At 39.8% G+C, this 20753-nt stretch overlaps 2 protein-coding genes across 5 annotated transcripts in view; one reads left to right on the forward strand and one right to left on the reverse strand.

Annotated features, from left to right (window-relative positions):
- Window positions 1-482: 482 nt before the first annotated feature.
- Window positions 483-11960, forward strand: lrrc41 (leucine rich repeat containing 41). 3 transcript variants are annotated; one of them, XM_044360553.1, is made up of 10 exons: window positions 485-715; window positions 2561-2647; window positions 2746-2807; window positions 2898-3702; window positions 4359-4586; window positions 5735-5902; window positions 6707-6805; window positions 7799-7927; window positions 10157-10229; window positions 11174-11960. In XM_044360553.1, the coding sequence occupies exons 1-10, from the start codon at window positions 613-615 to the stop codon at window positions 11391-11393; spliced, it is 1974 nt and encodes a 657-aa protein (XP_044216488.1). In that variant the 5' UTR covers window positions 485-612; the 3' UTR covers window positions 11394-11960. The 3 variants fall into 3 exon arrangements, with proteins under 3 accessions (XP_044216490.1, XP_044216488.1, XP_044216489.1); XM_044360554.1 differs by having other exon boundaries at window positions 5738-5902; XM_044360555.1 differs by lacking the exons at window positions 10157-10229; window positions 11174-11960 and adding an exon at window positions 8324-8630 and having other exon boundaries at window positions 483-715.
- Window positions 11961-14614: 2654 nt separating this feature from the next.
- The window catches only part of arhgap39 (Rho GTPase activating protein 39), a 103581-nt gene continuing 97442 nt past the window's right edge, over window positions 14615-20753 (reverse strand). For both annotated transcript variants that reach the window (XM_044360550.1, XM_044360551.1), the window contains 3 exons: window positions 20306-20397; window positions 19374-19543; window positions 14615-17169 (listed from right to left, as the gene is read on the reverse strand). In XM_044360550.1, the coding sequence (XP_044216485.1) occupies window positions 16975-17169; window positions 19374-19543; window positions 20306-20397 (457 nt within the window). In that variant the 3' untranslated portion in view covers window positions 14615-16974. The remainder of the gene's footprint in view (window positions 17170-19373; window positions 19544-20305; window positions 20398-20753) is intronic.

The raw sequence follows: 20753 nt of genomic DNA on the forward strand, positions 1-20753 counted from the left end.
TAACTTGACATGATCATACATTTCAGCAAGACAGAAATCTGCTGTAGTAAAGTATTACTGAATGGAAAGATGGGAGCAAGACAGACCAGGATGATGGTTTTCTAGGAGACACTGGAATAGGTATCATGAAATATACAGGTGATCGAAAAGACACTTTAGATCCTGTAATTATTAACTGTCTGAGATCAGACACTGTGAGAAGAGACTTGACTGTGAGCTTTGGAGCAATCAACTGAAATTATGATTTAAGAGATTTAGTGTTCTGTTTCTGTTTAAGTAGAACTAATTTGATTCATAGAATGTGTACCTTGTTTGTTCTCTTTCTAGCATCTTATTGTTATTTATTATTTTATATTTATTTATTTTTAGTACTATCATAAATATTAGCAATATTATTATAAGTATTAATGCCGGCCACACTCCATACCAGTTGGTGGCGTTAGTGCACCATTTAGGTTTTTACTAACCGCCATAAAACAAAGAAACAGTTGAGCAGCCGCTTTATATGATTGACACTGATGATTGAAGCCAATGTGCAGAGCAGTGCTGTGTCTGTAGCATCAGTAACGATGTCACCTCTTATTTAAAGGATACAAACATAGACGCTTAACTATGCAAGCAGACAATAGAACCCCGAAGGAGATATGTCTGAAGAAGATATGTCTCCAGGCTGTTAGGAACAATTTTGCTGCTGTGGGCACTGAGGCTGTTCTTGGTAAGAAGGAAATATGTACGCTCATGTACTCATACTTCTTGGAGAACACGAATAGGTTAGCCGACACTCAGAACAGGGACTTACGACAGCTAACTGCTAGCTGTTAAATGCTAACTAGCATTAACCTTATATTTCCGATTAGTAGAGACGCTTGCTAGCTACGTTGAGCTCAGTTCAATATTTTAGCCAGTTATGGACACATTTTTAAGGCAACTATCCTAAAACGTCAATTCAAAGTACCGTTCAAGAGATTTCCCTAAAGTCTCAACTTGTAGAAAAGGTGCCATATCCCACACAAACATTCTCAACACGGATCTTTTTCTTCTTCAGTTAGCGTATATATAGCGCAAACACTGAGCAGGACATTTTACAGAGGAAAGCAACTTGTCAGTCTTCCCTGGTGGACAAACTATGTAACTTTTTAATGGTGATACTGTTTCTCACAGATCTCATAAGCTTTTTTCCCAGCAGATATGTTGACTTGTCACAGTAGGTACACAGGTGTACGGAATCACACAGTGTTCACCAAAGACAAAACAACCTCATGATTCCCTGCACAACTCCTCACAGCTTCAGCCTGAGCAGAGTTCTGATCAAAAGCTCTCTTCAGACATGAAATACGGAACACTGCTGTGTTCACTTATCTGTAATAACATAATGGCTTTTAGTCATTCAGATATAGGTTTGCTTTCTGTAAGTATTCTGCTATGGCTTTCCGCAGGCTTTTGTGTTTAGGCATAGCAGATAATAATGTAGAAATGTGTTGCAGTGAACTGAAGAAGGCAGGACAACATTTAATGTTTGGCTCTGAATTAAACTTAATGCAGCCTTTACATTTGATTGCAGTTCCTGTGTCTGAGAGTTCACAGTGATTTCTTCAGTTTGCTTGTTTTGTCTGACCAACAGTCCAAAATCTGAAGATTTTTAATTTACTATCATATAAGACAAAGAAAAGCAGTAAATCCTCATATTTGAGAATCTGAAACCAGAGACCTCCACTACTTGTTATAATGTTAAATATTAAGTTGGGATTTAAATTGTGGTTCTTCAGATTTGAAAATTGCACATCAAAATTGTGAGTTTTATTTGTGAGACTCCAAAGCCTTGGTCTCATCTGGTTTTTAGCCTTGACCAAGGAATTACTAATCGATCTGTGTCGGAGGATCTCAGGCTGCATTCAGGCTCGTAAGGGTTTAGTAAGTCAGTGATATAATCAGGGACACACCCCAAACCTGCTTTAAAAGTGATCATTAAAATTGTAAAATCAATTCTAAAATCTCTAGGTAACCAGTATAGAGATGCTCTATTGGATTTTGTGAGTAGTCTTGCTCCAGCATGTTGAACTAGTTGAAGTTTGTTTGGTTTGAGAGGTTGTATTGAGTGTGACAGGAATACAGTGAGTTACAGTAGTCTAAGTGGGTTTCCAGATTCTTAGCGGATAAAAAAGATCTAATTTTCGAGATATTGAGAAGTTGCAGAAAGCACGATTGAGTGACTGACTCACCTGCTGGTCAAAGATAAGTTTGTTATTAAAGATAACAGATGTCTGCACCAGGTTTTGATGCAACAGAATAGAGAACTGAAGTGAGAGGAGAAGTGCTTCTGATTGATCTGAGTCTAACTGAAGAACGTTTTGAGAGAGCCTGTTTTTAACATCTGGAAGGCAGGACTGACCAGTTCAACTGGTCCATAAAAATGGAAACTGATATATATGGTTTGATTCATGTCATTTCAAATGTATTTGACTTTAACCCGTATCACAGCCATCCATTCATAGTAGCTATAGTGAGTTGTTCTCTGCTGCTCGTTGGTGTCCAGTGTCCTAACTTATCTGTCATAACTTAGATCTTCCAACACCTCTCATAGAGGATCTTCTTCCTCATCTGACTGTATGCCAACTAGATGAGCTCCAGCCTGCCCTAAATCTCAAAGGTATGAACAATGGTTCTTAGTATTTTTTCTTTGTCTGTCTTTGGATCACAGGAATTCATATTTACATTTACTGCTACGGTTTGTTTGCTGTCCCGTAGGAATATCGACTCACGCCGGATGGATTGGGATCCTAGAAGATATGTGTGGATGTGTGGACCATGTACGTGTCATGTCTTCTTTAACAATGAAAATCTCATGTGTAGTATCATGCAGAACACAGATGTGATCTGTCTCCTGTGTTACATTTCAGATAATAGACTTGCTTACAGAAGAAGAAGCCAAACATGAAGTTATGAGAATGCTTTTTACGGTCGTATTCAATGGCTTCACAAACCCCTTCGTGAGCAGAAACATCACAAATTTAAACACCCCATTCTTCCTGTTGGCTGCAGCTAAATGTATCAAACATTTTTTACTCTTTACTAGCTTGCATAAGCCCCTTCAAAGTTTAACTGCTGAGCAGCGGCCTCTTCTGAACCTCTTAGAGAAGCGTATCAGGAGTGTTGGTGTATCGCAGTCTGCAGATCTATCAAAGAAGAAGACACAAACTGCGCTGTACGTCCTCCATCGCCTGCTTGATCATGGGGTGGCTAAAGAACTTGTTGTACATGTACAGTGTCCCATCATGCTGGCCTGGCTCCTACATGGAAGGGGATCTCAGTATGTAAACGGCAAGCTGAAGAAACTAATGCACAGCAAAACCACCAGCTGCCTTTCACAAGCTCCTATAACCACTTCAGACGGGGCCAGCTGCAGTCCAGGTCTTGAGACCAACACTTTGGATGATCAGGATGATCAAGTCACTCCATGTAAACGCTCAAAGCTAGATCCCGTGTCTGTGGAGGGGGAGGAATCTGGAAAAACAAACTTAACTGTGGACCCGCAGGTTCTTTGTCGAACCCTCACTCCCTGTGGTGGTAGTCCAGCAGAAGCCTGTCCATGGGGGAAGATTGAACGTCTGGAGATCAGGCAGTGTGGGTCTGACTCCCTCACAGTGCTGAACTCTGCCCTGCTCACATTTTACTGCCTTCACTCTCTAACTCTTCACAGCTCATGTAAGTTTGCTTATTACAGTGTACTTGTATGTGTGTGTATGTGTGTGTTGGGGTGGGGGAGGGGCGGGACGGCAAACTAACCAGACATTCTGGTGATGCTTTAGATACATAACAGTTTCAATAATCTGTGCTATAGACACATTTCATTCGCTACCTAAAAGTTATTGAAGTTCGACACCAACACTGGTTCTGTCTAGCAAATGCAAATCACAGGTACATGATGGTGAACAACTCCAACACATAAATACTTAAAGCTCTAATTCAAAAACTCTGTAGGAGACAGAGCTAAATCCTGGATTATAGTAGAAGTTACTACATGTATAATACTTGGATGAAGTATTTTCTGCAAAGCATGAATTCCAGATTGGAACAGTCAGAAGAGGAGTAAAGGGACTGGAGCAGGCACTGATGCAGTCTGACTTTTAACATTAAACTGTGTCAAAATTCAAAGGGATTCAGTGTTCATGTTTACACATGGTTACATCTGTAAACAGCATACTTGTATGGAATCCATTAACCTTGTTGACAAAAATGAAATATTTCACCGTCAGAGAATTGAACTGATCTGAAATAGTTACAACATATTTGTTCTGTTGTGCAGGGATGATTTGTTTTCATTCCTTGTTTGAAAGGTTGTCATGTTTGTGTGTGTGCAGCGATCTTCAGTGTATCGGATGTGTTGGGCCTGGCCAGAGCCCTGAAGCAGCTGTCTGGAAGCTCTCGCAGCTCCCTCACTGATCTGAGCATCAGCGTCCTGCCAAACACTGAACTCATGGACATCCTGCTGGACACAAGCCGCAGCTTGACGTCCCTGTGTGTGGAGTTCCAGACCAGTTTGTGGGAACCGCGTCTTATTCCACATCAGCCCCTGTCAGAGATGTCAGGTGCTGTTTAGATTTCACCAGAGTGAAGTAACACGCAGTGAGCAGGATTAAAAGTGTATTATACACATGGTTTTTCTTGGTGCTGTGGAATAGTTTAAACCAGACTGACTTTGCAGATTTAATTCAAAGGCAGCCTGAAGATAGCCACATTGCAATTACTGCTGTTGTTCTGCTTGAAGTAGTGATTAAACCACTGCATACATCAAACTCTGGGAACACTGTTGAAGCATTAAAGAATTGGATATTCTCCATTTCTTTGATGTTGAATGATAATTCTGGTTTGTTACAACTTTGGTCTAATTTTTGTAGTTTTGTCCATCATTTCTATTGGTAATTATAACTTTAGGACCGGAGCTAATGATTATGTTTATTATCAATTACTCTATCGACTACTTTTTCAGTTTATAATTTCACCCATAAGAGTCAGGAAATTAGGAACACTTGTTTAAATGTCTTGTTTTGTCTGATCAGCAGCCGCACACAAAGATATTCACTTTACAATGATTTGAAAACAGAGAAAAGCAATAATAAGCTGGAACCAGAGAGTGATTGACATTTTTGTTTGATCGGTGACTTAAACCGACATACTTACCAAGTTGATTGTTGAGGTTGACGGATGAGTCAAGAAACTGGAGCAGTCAGATGATCAGACAGCTTAGAAACTTATTTGGAAAAGACAACAGTGGTGAACAGTTGTACACATCCATCACAATTTACAGACTCACTTTCACCTGCTGTACCTACTGTAGTTGTGTGCTCAGGTTTTCTGTACAATAAGGGTATTTAGAGACATTTCAGGTGCTCACTTTCAGTTTGACCTCCAAATAAAGTTCTGTAAATACAGTAATATAGATGAACTGCTAGTTTCCAACCTGCCATTGTGTCTCCACCTGTCAGATTTAGTTGTAGTGAGGTCATTGCTTAGATCTTTGCAACTTAATTGACAACAATCTTATTATAACTTGACAGAAATGCTGAACAAAACTACAAAAAATAAGACTCAAGTTGTAATACTATCTTTGAACTTGTTTGTTCACAATGGACCAATATGGTAGAATATTGATTTCTCCATAACTATTCTGCATGAATGATACTGAGGCAGTGCAGTTCATTAAAAATCAACTGATAGTTTCCTAACCTTCCCACAGCAGAGCTGCTCCTGGAGAAGCTGACAGTCAAAGTAGCTCAGGTCCAAACAGATGTGAACTTTGTCACATCTGTGCTGAGACGCTGTCCACATCTCACCTCACTTCACGTAGCTGGGATGAGACTACCAACTGGTTCCTCCCAAAGCCAGCTCCTCACCACTCTCTCAGGTAATGTGTCATGTCAGTGCACAGTGCTCCCTTGTAGTGAATGTTCAGGCCTTCTCCATGTGTGGAAAAGGAGTTCTAGCAGATCACAGTAACAGAATGATTAGAAATTAATGATAGTTAAAGGATTTGGATGGTGATTTTCTATATTTTTCTTAATTTCAACAAATTTCATGTGCAGAGCCAAACCATCAATGAACTTATCTACTAACAGGTATTGTGTGTGTGTGTGTGTGTGTATCCAAAGCTTGGTATATTGTATTCCTCTGTGCCGTAGACCTCAGTTGTTGTTCAAAAACTATTAAAAACACATCAATGAGCCACACAGCTGCACTGAGTGACATGTTCCTTGGTCCTTTAAGACAGTGATTACTGTAGGTTGTTTAGAAAAGAGTAAAAGCAGTGATAAGATAGTAACCCTCAGCTGTGAGGTTCCTTGTAAAGCAGACACCACTGCACATTTACAGAGCTTTGCTAGCTTGTTGTGTTACATATCATTGTAGACAATGAGAAAAAAATATAGAAAATTGCCAGCCTTATCCTTTAATGTTAAATAAAATGGGAAATAAAAAAAATTTGAATATTTGTGATCCATTTTTTGTAGGCCTCAGTGGCTGAGAGCTACACACAGGGTAGGGAAGTCAGAAAGAATTGAGAGACAAGCTGACTTCTTATTGCTTTTGGTCCTTTCATGGGATTTGTTCACACAAACAAAAATCTCAAATAACGCTAAAAGGATAACTCACCAGTCAAGTCCTGTTGATCTGTCTGTCAATATGAATATCAACATGTGGTCACCTTTTTTAGAGTCAAACCATCGCTTGACGAGACTCACCTTGGAGGACCTGAACCTGTCTGATTGTCTCCCGGAGATCCTAAACCTAGTGAGAGACTGCAAGTTGGAAGGTAAGGAAAGGAGAGAGAGTGATGACAGCAGTAGATCATCAGTATAGACACTTGTTTATCAGTCTTTACCTTGCACTGTGTCTACACAGGAAGCATATCATGAGCAGTGCTCAGAGGCCAGCACCCAGTCTCTGTATCTCTGTTTTAACCCAGGAAAACAAGAAAATAGACTTGAAGCATAAAAATATGTTTTGGCTCACATTTCTGATATAGTGTAGGAGTGGAAAGTGAGCTCTTATGGATTAAAATGGAACAAGTGAAAGACGCTGCTGATCTGCTGTCTGTGTAGACATGCTGAAAGGAAGGATGTGTGATGATATCGTTCAAAGGAAGAGCTGGCGAAGTTCTTATTTTGTAGACGTTTATTAGACGATGGCCATCGGGTCCATTCCATGTATAAAGATGGTCTGGGCAACGTACCACTGTCGGCGCATAGCTTATATGGGGTTACACATCTGTATCTTATCACATGAATAACATAGGTTTTCCATGGGCACTAGGTCAGTTGGGAGCCATCCATCAAGTAATTGACAGCTGCCTCACAACATATTATGTGTCACAACATACCACATCTGGAACAGTTCCAAACTTGACCATGGATCCATTGTTTGTATCTCTAAGGTCCCCCCGAAGGGCTATACCATGTTACCTAAGGTGACATGCAGACTCTGGAATGTTTATGTCACATGTCCAACACCCAAAATCAGTAAAGTATATAGGGTCAGATAAAAATCATACTAACACATGCTGAGAATCTCCATTAGATAACAGCTGCATGGAACATAAAAGCAAAGAAGATAGATTTTCTTCCTTTCCATTTCATTCATTAGTTCAATTTAAAGCCTCTATGTGTGGAATGTCTAGATGAGATAATAGCATCTATTAAGTTATGAATATTTGTTTGTAAAAAAAAAAAAACTGAAAGAATACTGGTGAAAATGTGTGTTGTGTGGAGTTGGTTTGAGCTCTTTCTCTGTCTGTCTCTCCTCTCAGAGCTGCAGTTAAATGACTGCCGCCTTCTTGAGAAGTGGAGTGACAAGCAGGAGGGTTTGCAGCAGCTGGTGGCTGCTCTGAAGACAGTGTCCTCTCTCCACACACTCAGCATGGCTCAGAATCGGCTGGGTAAGGACCTCCACATCTCTCCACTAACAGGATTCAGTTCAGAGATATATCAGTACCAATGCTAAACAAAAGTATTTGCTACGTTTAGCTTCTGTTGGTATCAAAGGATTGCTCTAGTGGTAAAGTAGGTCTTTAAGAGCAACAATAGTCAAGTTTCCATCCAAATATAGCAGACATTTTGACCAAATTTCCATAAAATCAGAAAAAGAAAATGCACATTCACGCCTGCTTGCTTCCACTGCTTTTATGTGAAAAGTAGGAGTTAGTTCATCAAGATAAACAGCTGATACAGTTATGCACTTCTTTGCAGTTGAAGGTGTTTTACAGACCTCTCTTTTATAATAGTCTGGGGAAAATGTTTTTTGGGCTGCTGTGGATGTTTTTTTTTTGCTGCAGCACCAGTTTCCCAGTGGCCACCAGGAAAACTGTCAGCCAGGCTGAGCAGCAGTGTTGTATCCAGCTCTCTCAATACATCCATGTTGTGAATGAAGTATTCAGAGCAGGTGGAAGCCCTGCACTTCTAGATATGTAACTTTAACCATGTTTTGCCACAGATATACGACATCATAAGAGTATATAAATAACAGAAAATCACAAAAAGCATGATATGTCCCCTTTAAGTTCTTTGGTCCATTCTTATTTCTATAAAATACTGTACATTATGATGTTAGTCATTAATGGAATAAAGAGAATTCCTCTCTGAGTATGTAACATTTTTTCTATTAATTTCATAAAATGATGTATAGAACTGAAATCCACTTTATGTAGGATTTAAATGACACTTTGGTGTCATTTGATGGTTGAATGAAGAATGACACTGGTAGAAACTGCAGCAGATAAATGTATGACTTCCTGGCTATTTCTAGCAGGTGTTGTTTCCTCCTGGTCATTTTCTTGGTCTTTGCCCTTAATCTAAACTCCTATTGGCTGTTCCCACAGTCAACCCAGCATGACATTTCACGTCATGGTTGTCTTCACACCACAGCAGGCTGACAGACTGGACCTACTGATCTAACACACTAAAGTGTTCTCCAGTCCCCACTCATGCCAATTTCAACTTGGTTTAGTGGATGTTAAAGTGTCTATAAACAACACTTTTATATTGACAATGAATCACATTCTCAGCCACTCTGCAGTTCTCCTCAGCTCTACTGAGCTTTTTAATGTCTTTCATTGTTTTAGTTTTACAGCAACTGTACTGTTTTGGTTGAGTCTCAGTGCTCTCATCAGTCTGGTTCCCAGCAGCAGCAGCAGCAGCAGCAGCAGGCAGCTGATTTCAGTGAAGAAGCTCTGATAAGCCCACTGCACACTACCTCAGCTCATGGATGTATAAAGACAACTGGATACAGCGTTGGAGACGGGGCCCTGTTCATTCCTATGAAAGTTGCTCAGTGGCGCATGAAGCCAAAAATTTTTGACTTTGGGTATAAAATGACCTGAATCTTCCAGGATCATTGGGCCCATAGAGCAGGCGCACTAGTGACTTTCAGCGGCCGAGTCGGCTACTTCTTGTTTAACCCTCCGGCTAACTTGAATGAGGATAAAACAATTGAATCGTGCAGCTCTTCTAGACTTTCCAAATGTCATCAGACCGAACAGATCAAATTCTGATAGTGAGACGAGTCATTTCGCAGGGGTTGTGATGCTCCAAAAAATTATCCACTGATTTACAGACGTCTCTTTCACAATGTAAGTCTTGGGGAAAAAGTATTTTTGGGCCTAATAACCTCACATGATGTTGTAATTACACGGTTTGGCCGCTATGTCAAATTGGCTTCACAGCCCGGCGCTGTTCCTGGGGGCAGACACAGTTAGAGACTAGCTGGTGAACATAGTGGAGCATTTAACAGCTAAAGAGACAGATTTTCTCAGGACTTGGTGGAGACCAAACAAGAGCTAAAAGGAGAGAATGTTGGACTTAAATTCATCAGGTGGAAACAAACGGATGCCAGTGTTGCTCTGTGTCTGTTGGATGATATATTATCATATTTTAAGTTAGTATGGCAAACATGTTATCAAACAGTTGCCTATTTCCACAGTCTTGTGTGTACAGTTTGTTTTAGTTGTCCCCAAGTGGTCTTGTCGTTTATTACAGTGTGAGTTTCAGTCTCTCTCAAGAGGAAGGTGACTTGTATCTGTGGTAATGGTGTAGATCTAACTCTAACTCTGAATAATGTAGAAAGCAAATGTTTCAACTCTGTAAACCAAATTCACTCCGTGTTTCGACAGCCAAGAACGTGTGTGTGCTGGCAGAGCTGTTCTCAGGACCCTCACCAAGCTCAGTGAAACGGCTAGACATCAGGTAAGAGACGCTAACAGCAACAGGATGCTGTCTGGATCATAAGGCTCACTTACTAGCTGATGTACCACTTGGTCAATTAAAATACCACAGCACATACTGTACAGGCTTTCAGTTTTCAACATTGTCGTTTTCAAGTCAGCCGTGATTAATTAAAACCTGTACATGTGGTCTTGACCTCAAGATTAAAGGATACGTTCAAAATCAGTGTCTTAAAACAACAGTCAGGTGTCCATATGAACAGTGAAAGAGGTTTTCCTCGCTGTAATCATTCCTCCTGTTCACACTGGATATTAAAAGATCCTTCAAATGTGCTTTCAATGGAAGTGATGGAGCCAAAATCCACAGTGTGTCCATACAGTCATTTAATGCAAAAATGCATTTAAAAGTTGATGTGAAGCTTATATGAGTCTTCATCAGTCTGAGTTAATCATATCAAGTGGATATCTGACACATTTACAGTCTTTTTAGCATCAAATTCCCTCTTTGTGTTTCCTCAGACAGTGTTTCCCTGTTGAGCTGCAGGTGGAAGTATAGTAACAAAAAGAGGGACTTTGGCACTAAAAAGACTAACGTTGAAAGATATCTACTGAAGCTTCATATGTGTGTATGTGTAAGAAAAATCTGAAAGCTGTCAAAATCAGTCATGTTGTAGATGACAGTGGTAACATTTTCATTCATTTTACTTGTTAATGCACAAGTCATGTCAGTTCTCCTGACTTGTACTTTATCCTCACTATGATTTCATGTGCAGCAATACTGTCACTCACTATGTGTAAGAGTATTTCCTTTATTGTTAGTAATAAGTGCTTTCAATTAAATACCAAATTACATTGAAACTTAACTTAAATATTATTCCCTTTGTACTGAAGGTCTGTGGTGTAAACCCATCATAATAACCTATAATGAAATATTATAATAATATATCATTTCCATGTCCTGAACAGCTCCAACTTCATCCAGGCAGCTGAGCTGCTGGAGTTCTCCAAGGCATTGAGGACACATTGTCCACCGCACCGACTGACCCTTGATCTCAGGAAGAACCCAGGAGATCGAGACCCTGACACATGGAGCAGTGCACTGAGGGGGCTCTGGCCCCTCTGTGTTCTCCTGGTTGAAGGCTGGAAGTCAACAGACACAATGGCAGACCACATCAGCAACATGTGAACAAAGTCTGCTCTGAGCATCAGACACTGCCTGTAGGAGTAAAAGTTAGAACGTTTGTAATTTTCTCTTCTCCAGCGTGGAGTGATAGTGGTCAGTTTGAGTTCAGTTCAGACCGTTACAATAGATTCAGTCCAAACCACACCTGCAGCATGAGCTGGTCTCCACTGTCCATCTGATGTGGTATTGTTCTAAACAGTCATATTTTCAGCAGAATATGGCTAAATACACCAAATAACTTCCCTTTTGTCTGAATTATCAGTTGAGAGCAACATGGAAGCAGTGTGAAAGTGTTCAGATGACACTGAGTATGGATCAATAGCAGAGAAGAGGATTAAGCTGCATGAGCTGTTCATGAGAGAAAAACTATCTGGAATTTCACAATTTAAAATCTTTTTTTATGCAAAGCTAATGAGCAGGTGGGCTGTTTAACTATGTCATTAGTTGTGTCACACATTCAGTTAGTTTCATGAATGTTACATGACTTAAATGTAAGACATTGAATTGTTCTGCTGTATTAAGGCACAATGGTGCAGTTGAAAAATAAAGGAAAATCCTTTGTTAGTTTGACATTTGAATCATTTATTAAACCAACGTCCATTACACTTCCAGAGTCTTCTCTCGGACAGAGTGTGAGTGACAGTGGACTTTAAGATACAACTGAAAAACCTGGAGGATTGATGTTGAGGTGAGGAGCACTGGAACAGCAGCTGTCTCACACCTCTTCATTGTCATTTTCTTTATATCAGAAGAACAGCATAGACACCAACTACCAATTCATCATTAGTAGGAACCAAGTAGAAAAAAAAACGGATTAAAAAGAGCTTTATCTTTATCTTAGTGGATTTTTTAAAGCTAAATATCGTAACACTTCTTTTCTGTAAATTCAGTTTGTTTTCCTTGTATATTCTCATGTTTTAGTAAATTCAAGTTGAAGAGAGTGAAGACCCTATTTCTGCATGCTAATTGGTTGATTTGGTGGGTCAATACAGGACAGCACTGCAGTCTAGTCTATCTACAACCATCTCTTACATAAAACAAAGACACAAACGCACACCACATACACACTCACACACTGCCGCAACGCTTCAGCCTGGCCTGGCTATCTCCAAGGCTGCTCAATTACTAAGTGGTTTTACACTAAATCAAATAAAAACTTTTGGCTATATTCATACCTCATAAAGAAGTCAGTTTTCAAATGAGTGAAAAGTTTTCTGTGTGAAATTTGAGTGTGTCCTTTTAGCTGAAGCTCACCTTCATTCCAAAAACAAAAAATATGATTCTCTGATCGTCTTCAAATGAAAACATTTGAAGATTTAAAGCTGCAGCAGCGACCTAGCACGGTTGTTTCAAGCATCCCCCTGCCTTACTGCAGCAAACAAGAAGAGTTCCTAAACACAACTAACTGCCTAAACCTGTTGGCCAACATATTCATGTGAAGGTAGAACAAAGTTGTTGTTCATCATCTCAGTCTTTTTTTGAAGTCTCAGGTAGCATGTTATATAAATGTGACATCAGTAAGATGAAGATGAATCATTTCCCATCTTTACAGTAGTACTGCAGCTGTTAGCTGTCTAACAACACATATGTTAGTGCACTGAATGTGCATTTGTCTAGTTGATGTGCTTCACAGAATGTTTGGAGATATTACTGGGTCACAGGAGGTTAACATAATGCTTTTCTTGCATTCAGCAGTAGTTTGATGATGTAACCTGGGGTGGCTGGTGGTCGCTTCTGCTACTCAAATTTCTGGTTTACCCAGAACTCAAAAAAAAAACTTTTCCTCCAGATAAGTCACGTCTTTGTGAAGTATGAATTAGACCTACAGTTACAGATACTGGGGCTTGAAAATACTTTCTGGTACTTGATTTGATGGGTGGGAACCTGCGTAGTCCAGACTGTTCAGAAAAGGGTTTAAATCGTCACTTGTAAACCTATTTCAATGTGAGGAAACTATCACTTCAAGATTTAAAAAAAAAACTCTAAGAAAAATGAAGGAAACCCCCACCCTGTTACATTAACTTCCACAGCAGTTTCCACTGTTACATATGGTGCTTTTTCCTCTCTTGTTTCTGTATATACTTATTTTTACATAGTCTGTACAGTGTCAATGTACATGTAATCTATGTGGTATGTGTATGTCAGAGTGAGTGAGCTGCACATCACATACACAGTGACACTCATCACAGTCTCTTCACAAGAAAAGGGTTCATTTAGTCAAACATTAACTGTGAGTGAGACTGAGTGTCATTTGGACCTTGAAGGTGGAAGTCAGTGTCATCTGCCAGGATGGTCCGTGTGTGTGTGTGTGTGTGTGTGTGTGTGTGTGTGTGTGTGTGTATGTGTCTCCATGGAGCAATCACAATCATCCTTTCAATGTGTCACCAAAAACTCAAATGAATCAAACTGGTACAGCAAGACTCACACATTCATACATCAACATGTATGTGCCCTATCATATTGAAAACCACACACTCAGTCACACATTCATGCCATTTTACACACACACACATACATACATGTGCCTTAACAAAAACACACACGCTGGAGCCTACAATACAATATCTCAAGAAGGCATTAAGGAAATCTCCTCAAATAAATATAAATAAATTAAATCATATAAAAAGAATGGGTTAAAAAACATATTCTGTTAAATACAGCAAAAAATCTCAAATTAATACAATAAACAACAGTACTTGCTCATAGACAAAGACCGTATGGATGCAAGAGACGGGTACATTTTGTAAACAATGACAGGAGGACAGACAAGCACGCAGACAGGTAGACACATTCACAAATCATTAGTGAGCAGAAAGGCCTGTTGGGGCTCAGTGGTGGTGGTGAGGGTGGATGAGTCAGTTAAAGTTTCTGTGGGGTCAGGTGGGGTGGGAGGATGGGGCTGGGGGGGGTTTCGTGAGTGAGCTGGAACTTCTGAAGTACGAGCATGTTGTGGTGTGTTTGGCAGTGCCGCTGCATCCCTCCTACTCTTATCTATTGCTCGTGAGCTTCAGAGGGGCTGTGGTCAACAGTAGTGACTGGACAGCACCAAATATTGTGGCAGAATGGACAGACATGACCAGATATCTTCAAGATGACTTAATGCTAAAGGGTACAAGATAGTTATGAGATCTGTTGGTCAGTTTACATGTTACAACCAAGGATAGACGATCATCTGTCATGGAGCCAAGGCAAGAGTTGCTGATTGATTTCCTTTTTTTGGTTCAGTTTCAACCAGTAAGGAGGAACTAAATACTGAAGATGATAGTGTAGTATTTTGGTTGGACTTCCATGTGACTGCCCATCCCTGTGTTAAGTGATTAGAACATGGACTCCAGAATCCACCTGAACCATAGGTTACTGACTCCAGTGCTGCATGCTAAGTAAGTGTAGCAATTACTATACTGTACAGTCAACATAATAGCACTACCACTAACCATAGTGTATGCTTAATGTGAGACTATGTAACATTTGAAATAAGTAACACAACCATCCTCCCATAAACAGTATGTTGAATTTATAATGAATACTGCTACTGTTGCTCAGTTCAGTACACTCAAATGTTTGGCTGCTACAGTCTTACTTGGTCTGATATGACCAGTAGCTTGTGGTGCCTAATGTTAGCAAATTTTAGATAGATATTTCTCTGTAATCAATTTACTGACTTAATGACTCTTCTCTACTTGTGCTACTATTATACTATGTTTTAGCATTTACCTTCATCACTTGTGGCCACTGTGGCTGCTGTCAATCAAAAGTTACATTGGCTCACAAGTGTTAGCTCACTATCAGTCAACATAGTGTAATGCTACATTCATTTAATGTTGGCCCAATGGGACACACAAGAAAACCTCTTGTTATACTGAACTGGGAGTGTTCATTATTCTCTGATGGTTACCCCCACGCTAGCCTTGTAGTCACACCAGACAGATTAAATCTCATTTCTAACTGTTTGCTAACAGGTGAAACAAAAGACAGTCTGTAGCTAGCTCATAACTGTATCAGTTAACTAACTAGAAGAGTTTTTCTCCACTCAGCTGATCATTATTACTTGATATACTGTAGTGATAAAATAAAATTTTAGTTTAAAATAGTTTGTATTGCACCTGATAACACTTCACATAGTGTATAATAAAGCCTAAGCACTGAGCCTGCTAACACTTATAATTAATGCTAAGCTATTAGCAGAGAGCCTACAGTGTAGTATATAGCTGTGTCAGAAAAAGAACTTTTACAGTTAGATGAGTGGCAGCTCATGTTGACAAATTAGCATTAACATTATATTTCACACTTGATAAAATGTGTTGTTAGGAGAAAAGCAACAATATAGAGAGAAAGATTCCAACACAGTTATGTGTCTGCTTACTCAACATAGTGTTGGAGACTTCAAGTCACAACACAGCTATGGATGACATGGTGTCCATGTTCTTCTCACCTGATGGCTAAGTGACCAACAGAGATATCACCTCATCACTGTCTTCCTTTACAGCTACACTTTAGTGAAGTCAGGTTGCTGGCAGACAACATCTGACTAACAGGAAGAAGTTAAGATGGCACACTTTTCCCATCTTGAGGCTGACCCAGACAACATGTTGACACTACATAATTTAGCAATGCCAGAGGGACAGAATCACAGGAGGACTAACAAGCCTCTGTGTTGAAATCCTCTGTACCCACCAGGTTGTGGCAGTGTAAAACATTCTGAGTGCTGTTGATGCAGTTTGCTGCCAGTGATACAAAATGTTGGACACAGTTTCATCTTTCAATCTGGTTGTCTGAGGCAGAAATCTGACATGACACTGATAGAAGTAGTGATGGAACAGTGCAGCTAGTCTCTCTATCTGGTGCAGGTGAAACCTATGGTGAGCCAGTGTGTGACTCTGTGTGTAATGTATGTTTGAATGAATGTATCTCAGTGTTCATTCTTGCTTTGTGTTGATGGTAATGTACACTGTAGAAGGTAGAAATCTGGAGCTAGACTTAATATGTCAGTGTGTGCATGTACTGGTGTGCGCACGCGCGCGTGTGTGTGTGTGTCAATTTGTTTAAGTGTGTTTAAGCAGGGGAAAACTATAATGAAAATTAGTTCATATAAAACAAATAAGCTGGATTTAAAATCAACCTTAGAGTGAGTGTGCCAGTGCAACTAACATGAAATGATGAGATCCCTGCTAATTCTTTCAGACTGTATGTGTATATTGTATTAATGCATGTGAAGGCACACACAGTATTGTTGAAAACATTGAAACTCAAATATTGGTGTTTTTCTTTTGTAAATGTTAAAGGACTACATCTACAGAAAAACAGCTGGTTTAACTCAAAGTGTACAGTGGACAAACTCAAATCAAGGCAGTTACTGTTAGTTCCAGAAAAGTAAACATGTTGGAGATGCAAAGTATTCACCCAGCAGCAGCGCTGTGAACTGATGATGCTCCTGTGCTGGGGGGTGTGTCAGGGCTTAACTGGAGGGGGTTAAAGGGAGCATAGGGGAGGCTTGGGGTAAAGTATGGATGGTGTGTGTGTGTGTGTGTGTGTGTGTGTGTGTGTGTGTGTGTGTGTGTGTGTGTGTGGTGGGGTGGGGGTGGGGCTATAGGATTCCATCCATGAAGCTGGTGTCCAGCCGCTGGATGAGCACCCGGATGAAGGACATTTCCTTGCGGGTGTTTTCAAAGATCACTCTAGGGTCGTCAGACTGGCAGCGCAGACAGTTGGGAGCCATGACCATGGCTAGGTTGTTCACATCCATCTTGGTGATGGTCACGTTGGCAGGCTGGGCAAATACCTGCACACACATTATACAGCAGAGTGTTCTACAGGTTGCCTCAAGTCAGATTTAAGATATTTATAGCTGGTTTAATGCTCTCTGGACTAATGTTCAAGCTAGCACAGTCACTTGGATCTGGACCTTAGATATTTGGTCAGGATTTGTTTGGCACAGTTTTGGAAAGAGTATTAAATAGCAATATATCAACATTTTTTAAAACATAGTTTTGCATACAATACTAATTTGATCTGTGGCTAAAAGCATTTGTCTCTTTAGGAACACTTGCAGCTGTGAGATGCTGGCAACCAGAGCTGAATGCTGAAGCCAGTGCTTAAAGGCTTGTTTCACCCAAATCACTTCCTTCTGTATGCATAGACAGATACTATAGATACTATCCATGTAGACAGTTTGGGTTCTGTATGTCCAGGCTGTGAGATATCTGTCTCTCAGTATGTTTACATGCACCATAACCAGGTTATAGCCAGCCATAACCAGCTTTCTGTATGAGCTGATTTCTTAACTGTCATGTAAACAAGAAACCTGATTACTGTTGGGCTAGGGCTACTTTTATCCAGACCAAATAACTATTGAATCTGGACTGGAAACAACCTGACCCAGTGACACATCACTGTCACATCATCTCACCTGTCACCTGTCATCTTTCAGCCACCCACTAGTTGTGAGCTTGTAGCAAGGTTGTTGTGGGATATTGGAGCTCAGCTTGATAAAGTAATTCTACTCCTGTTAATACAGAAATGCTGTTCATGTACAGAGTTCTGGAGGTTCTGTACTGAAATATCATCATGTAATGGACCCTTAGTGGAATAGAGGAGAAATGTCATCACTGGTCTGCTGCATGTATACACAGATACCATAACCAATAACCAGCTTACTACAGTGCATGTAAATGCTGAGATTTATACATTCACTCCAATATAATAGAGATGAATGGAATTCTGTTTGTACCACTCACAGCACTGAAAATATGCATTTGGAAAATAGTGTATATATAGTGTTATAGAATACAGTATATAGTGTGTATGGAATATATATAGTGTGTATAGAATATAGTATATAGTGTGTATAGAATATACATATAGTGTGTATAGAATATAGTATATAGTGTGTATAGAATATATATAGTGTGTATAGAATATAGTATATAGTGTGTTTAGAATATAGTATATAGTGTGTATAGAATATATATAGTGTGTATAGAATATAGTATATAGTGTGTATAGAATATATATAGTGTGTATAGAATATATATAGTGTGTAAAGAATATAGTATATAGTGTGTATAGAATATATATAGTGTGTTTAGAATATAGTATATAGTGTGTATAGAATATATATATATATATATATAGTGTGTATAGAATATAGTATATAGTGCATATTGAATATAGTATATGGTGTGTATGGAATATATATAGTGTGTACAGACGCAGCACGTGTCTCTGGATAATCCACAGACTGTCTACTTTTAGTCTTTCAGAGCAGCACAAACTAAATTACATTCAGCTTGTATTTGTGTGGATGCAGAAAACTCAGAGACAGATATCTCGAAACCTGCACAAACAAAACCAAAACTCTCTGGCTAGACAGATACTACTAGAAGAAGTGAGAAAAATATTTTTCAGAGTTTGGCCGAACCGACACTTAAAGGAAATATGCTCACTAACTCATACTCAGATGAGAAGTGACAAAGTCCATATCAGTTTAGATTTTTTTTTATCACTCCTGCTGCAGGTGAGAGAAGTATTTTTGTTTTGTTTTGTAATTTGGTGAAGCCACCCTTTAAATGCCTTAAACTGTAATTCCTCTAATGGCCATACATACACATTACATACACTTCTGCTACTGTGTGTCTCAGTGGCATTTCATTTAAAAAAAAACAAAAAAATTTAACAGAATTATGTTTGTGACCATGTTTGTTTTACAGACAGGAGTCTTAGCCTATTACAGTCCACCTTGGTCACTGTTGCTTGCCTGTCAGCTCCAGTATCAGCCCTTTTTCATTGGGAAAAGTATCAAGTGTCACATGTTGTTATTGCAACCAGAGCCTTGTTACAGTGTCACTAACAGTGGTCATAGTCAGCCAGTATGATGCTAATAACTATGTCAGTATGGGGGTATGACCTGGCTTCACAGTTCAATTTGCTTTAGTATAGGCCCTGGTAAGACGTGTGTGTGTGTGTGTGTGTGTGTGTGTGTGTTACCTGTAGGAAGCGGATGAGGTAGCAGAGCACCAGTTTGTTGATGTGCGGCAGGCCCAGCACCACGTTGACAGCTGCCTCTGGGTTGTCATAGTGATTGATACACTCCTCATAAAACTCATGAGGGATGAGTGGCTCCTCCAGCTCCCTGTACCAGAACTTCAGCAGAGACGCTGGGGACACACAGAGAAAGACTCGCTTCAGAGTTTGAAATAAAACATTTAAAAATCAGATGATAGAGATAATTCTGCACAGGCTGTTATCATTCAGGCTGATACATCCATGTTGTTGTGCCTTATGTTGCTCCATCAAATGCATGTATGTAATTAATCTAAGAAACTCTGACTGATTCGTTTTTTAATCAGTTCTTTGCAAAGAAATACTCTTCAAAGCTCTTCAAAGCCAGCAGTGACAGAAAGGTTTGGCCTTGATGAACAGTCTAACCACAACACGCCTGACAAGAATCTTTTAGTGGCTGTTGTGGAGTTTTGGGTTGAATCACACGATCTTCAGCAGATGGAGCGGATGGAGCAGATGTTTTTGCATCAATTTTTCAACACTTTGAGGAACTTAAGATCTTAAATCATAAAGATTTGTCAACTGCTGTTTCCAAGGTCAAGAATTTTCAGTCTCATTTTTTGGCCTTTTTCAATCATACTTTGCATCCTGGAAAATTTCTTCAAGAACTCTTTTAAGACTCTGCATCTATAACATGTCAGACCTCCACATGGAGTGTCATCTGGCTGTCATAGAGACCTAAGTAAGGCAACTTTATACTGTATTGTTTTTGTGAAAATTCCTGATATTCCCATGACACCAACCTCCTCCTGGTGACAGCAGTGAGGAAGCAGAACCAGGTCCACAGGAGACCAGCAGTGATCTCAGCAGCAGCACTCTGCAACAGTGTGTGTGTGTGTATGTATGTGTGTGTTTACCTGGGATGTGTGGGTCTTCCAGCCCTGTGGGGATTTTCCATTGATCCACTTGCAGCTTGAGGGCATTGACTTCATCTATGTCCCCCGGTACCCTGGAGGTCAAAGGTCACAGGCTGGTTACACTCTCTCATTCTCCTCTTCTGTCTTTGCATTTTTTCATCACCTGATTTCTACATGGTTGATCTTTAACTGTATACAATCAGCTGGACCACTGTCTACTTGGAGGGGGTTTGAGTCTAACAGGAAAACATGTAACCTGCTCAACTGATTATTTGCTAAGCTAGAACAAATGTTCCTAAAGTGGCTGATTAGAGTTTTGGTTGGTTTAAAGTACACCCAAACAAACTGAGGGCTGAGGATTCATTGTGTCACATTGCTTTAATAAAGAAGACAATCAAATCATTTCAACAATAAGTTCACTTCCTCTCCCATCATGTCAGCATGCACA

Source organism: Thunnus albacares, chromosome 9, assembly GCF_914725855.1.
Source record: "Thunnus albacares chromosome 9, fThuAlb1.1, whole genome shotgun sequence".
Lineage (NCBI taxonomy): Eukaryota > Metazoa > Chordata > Actinopteri > Scombriformes > Scombridae > Thunnus > Thunnus albacares.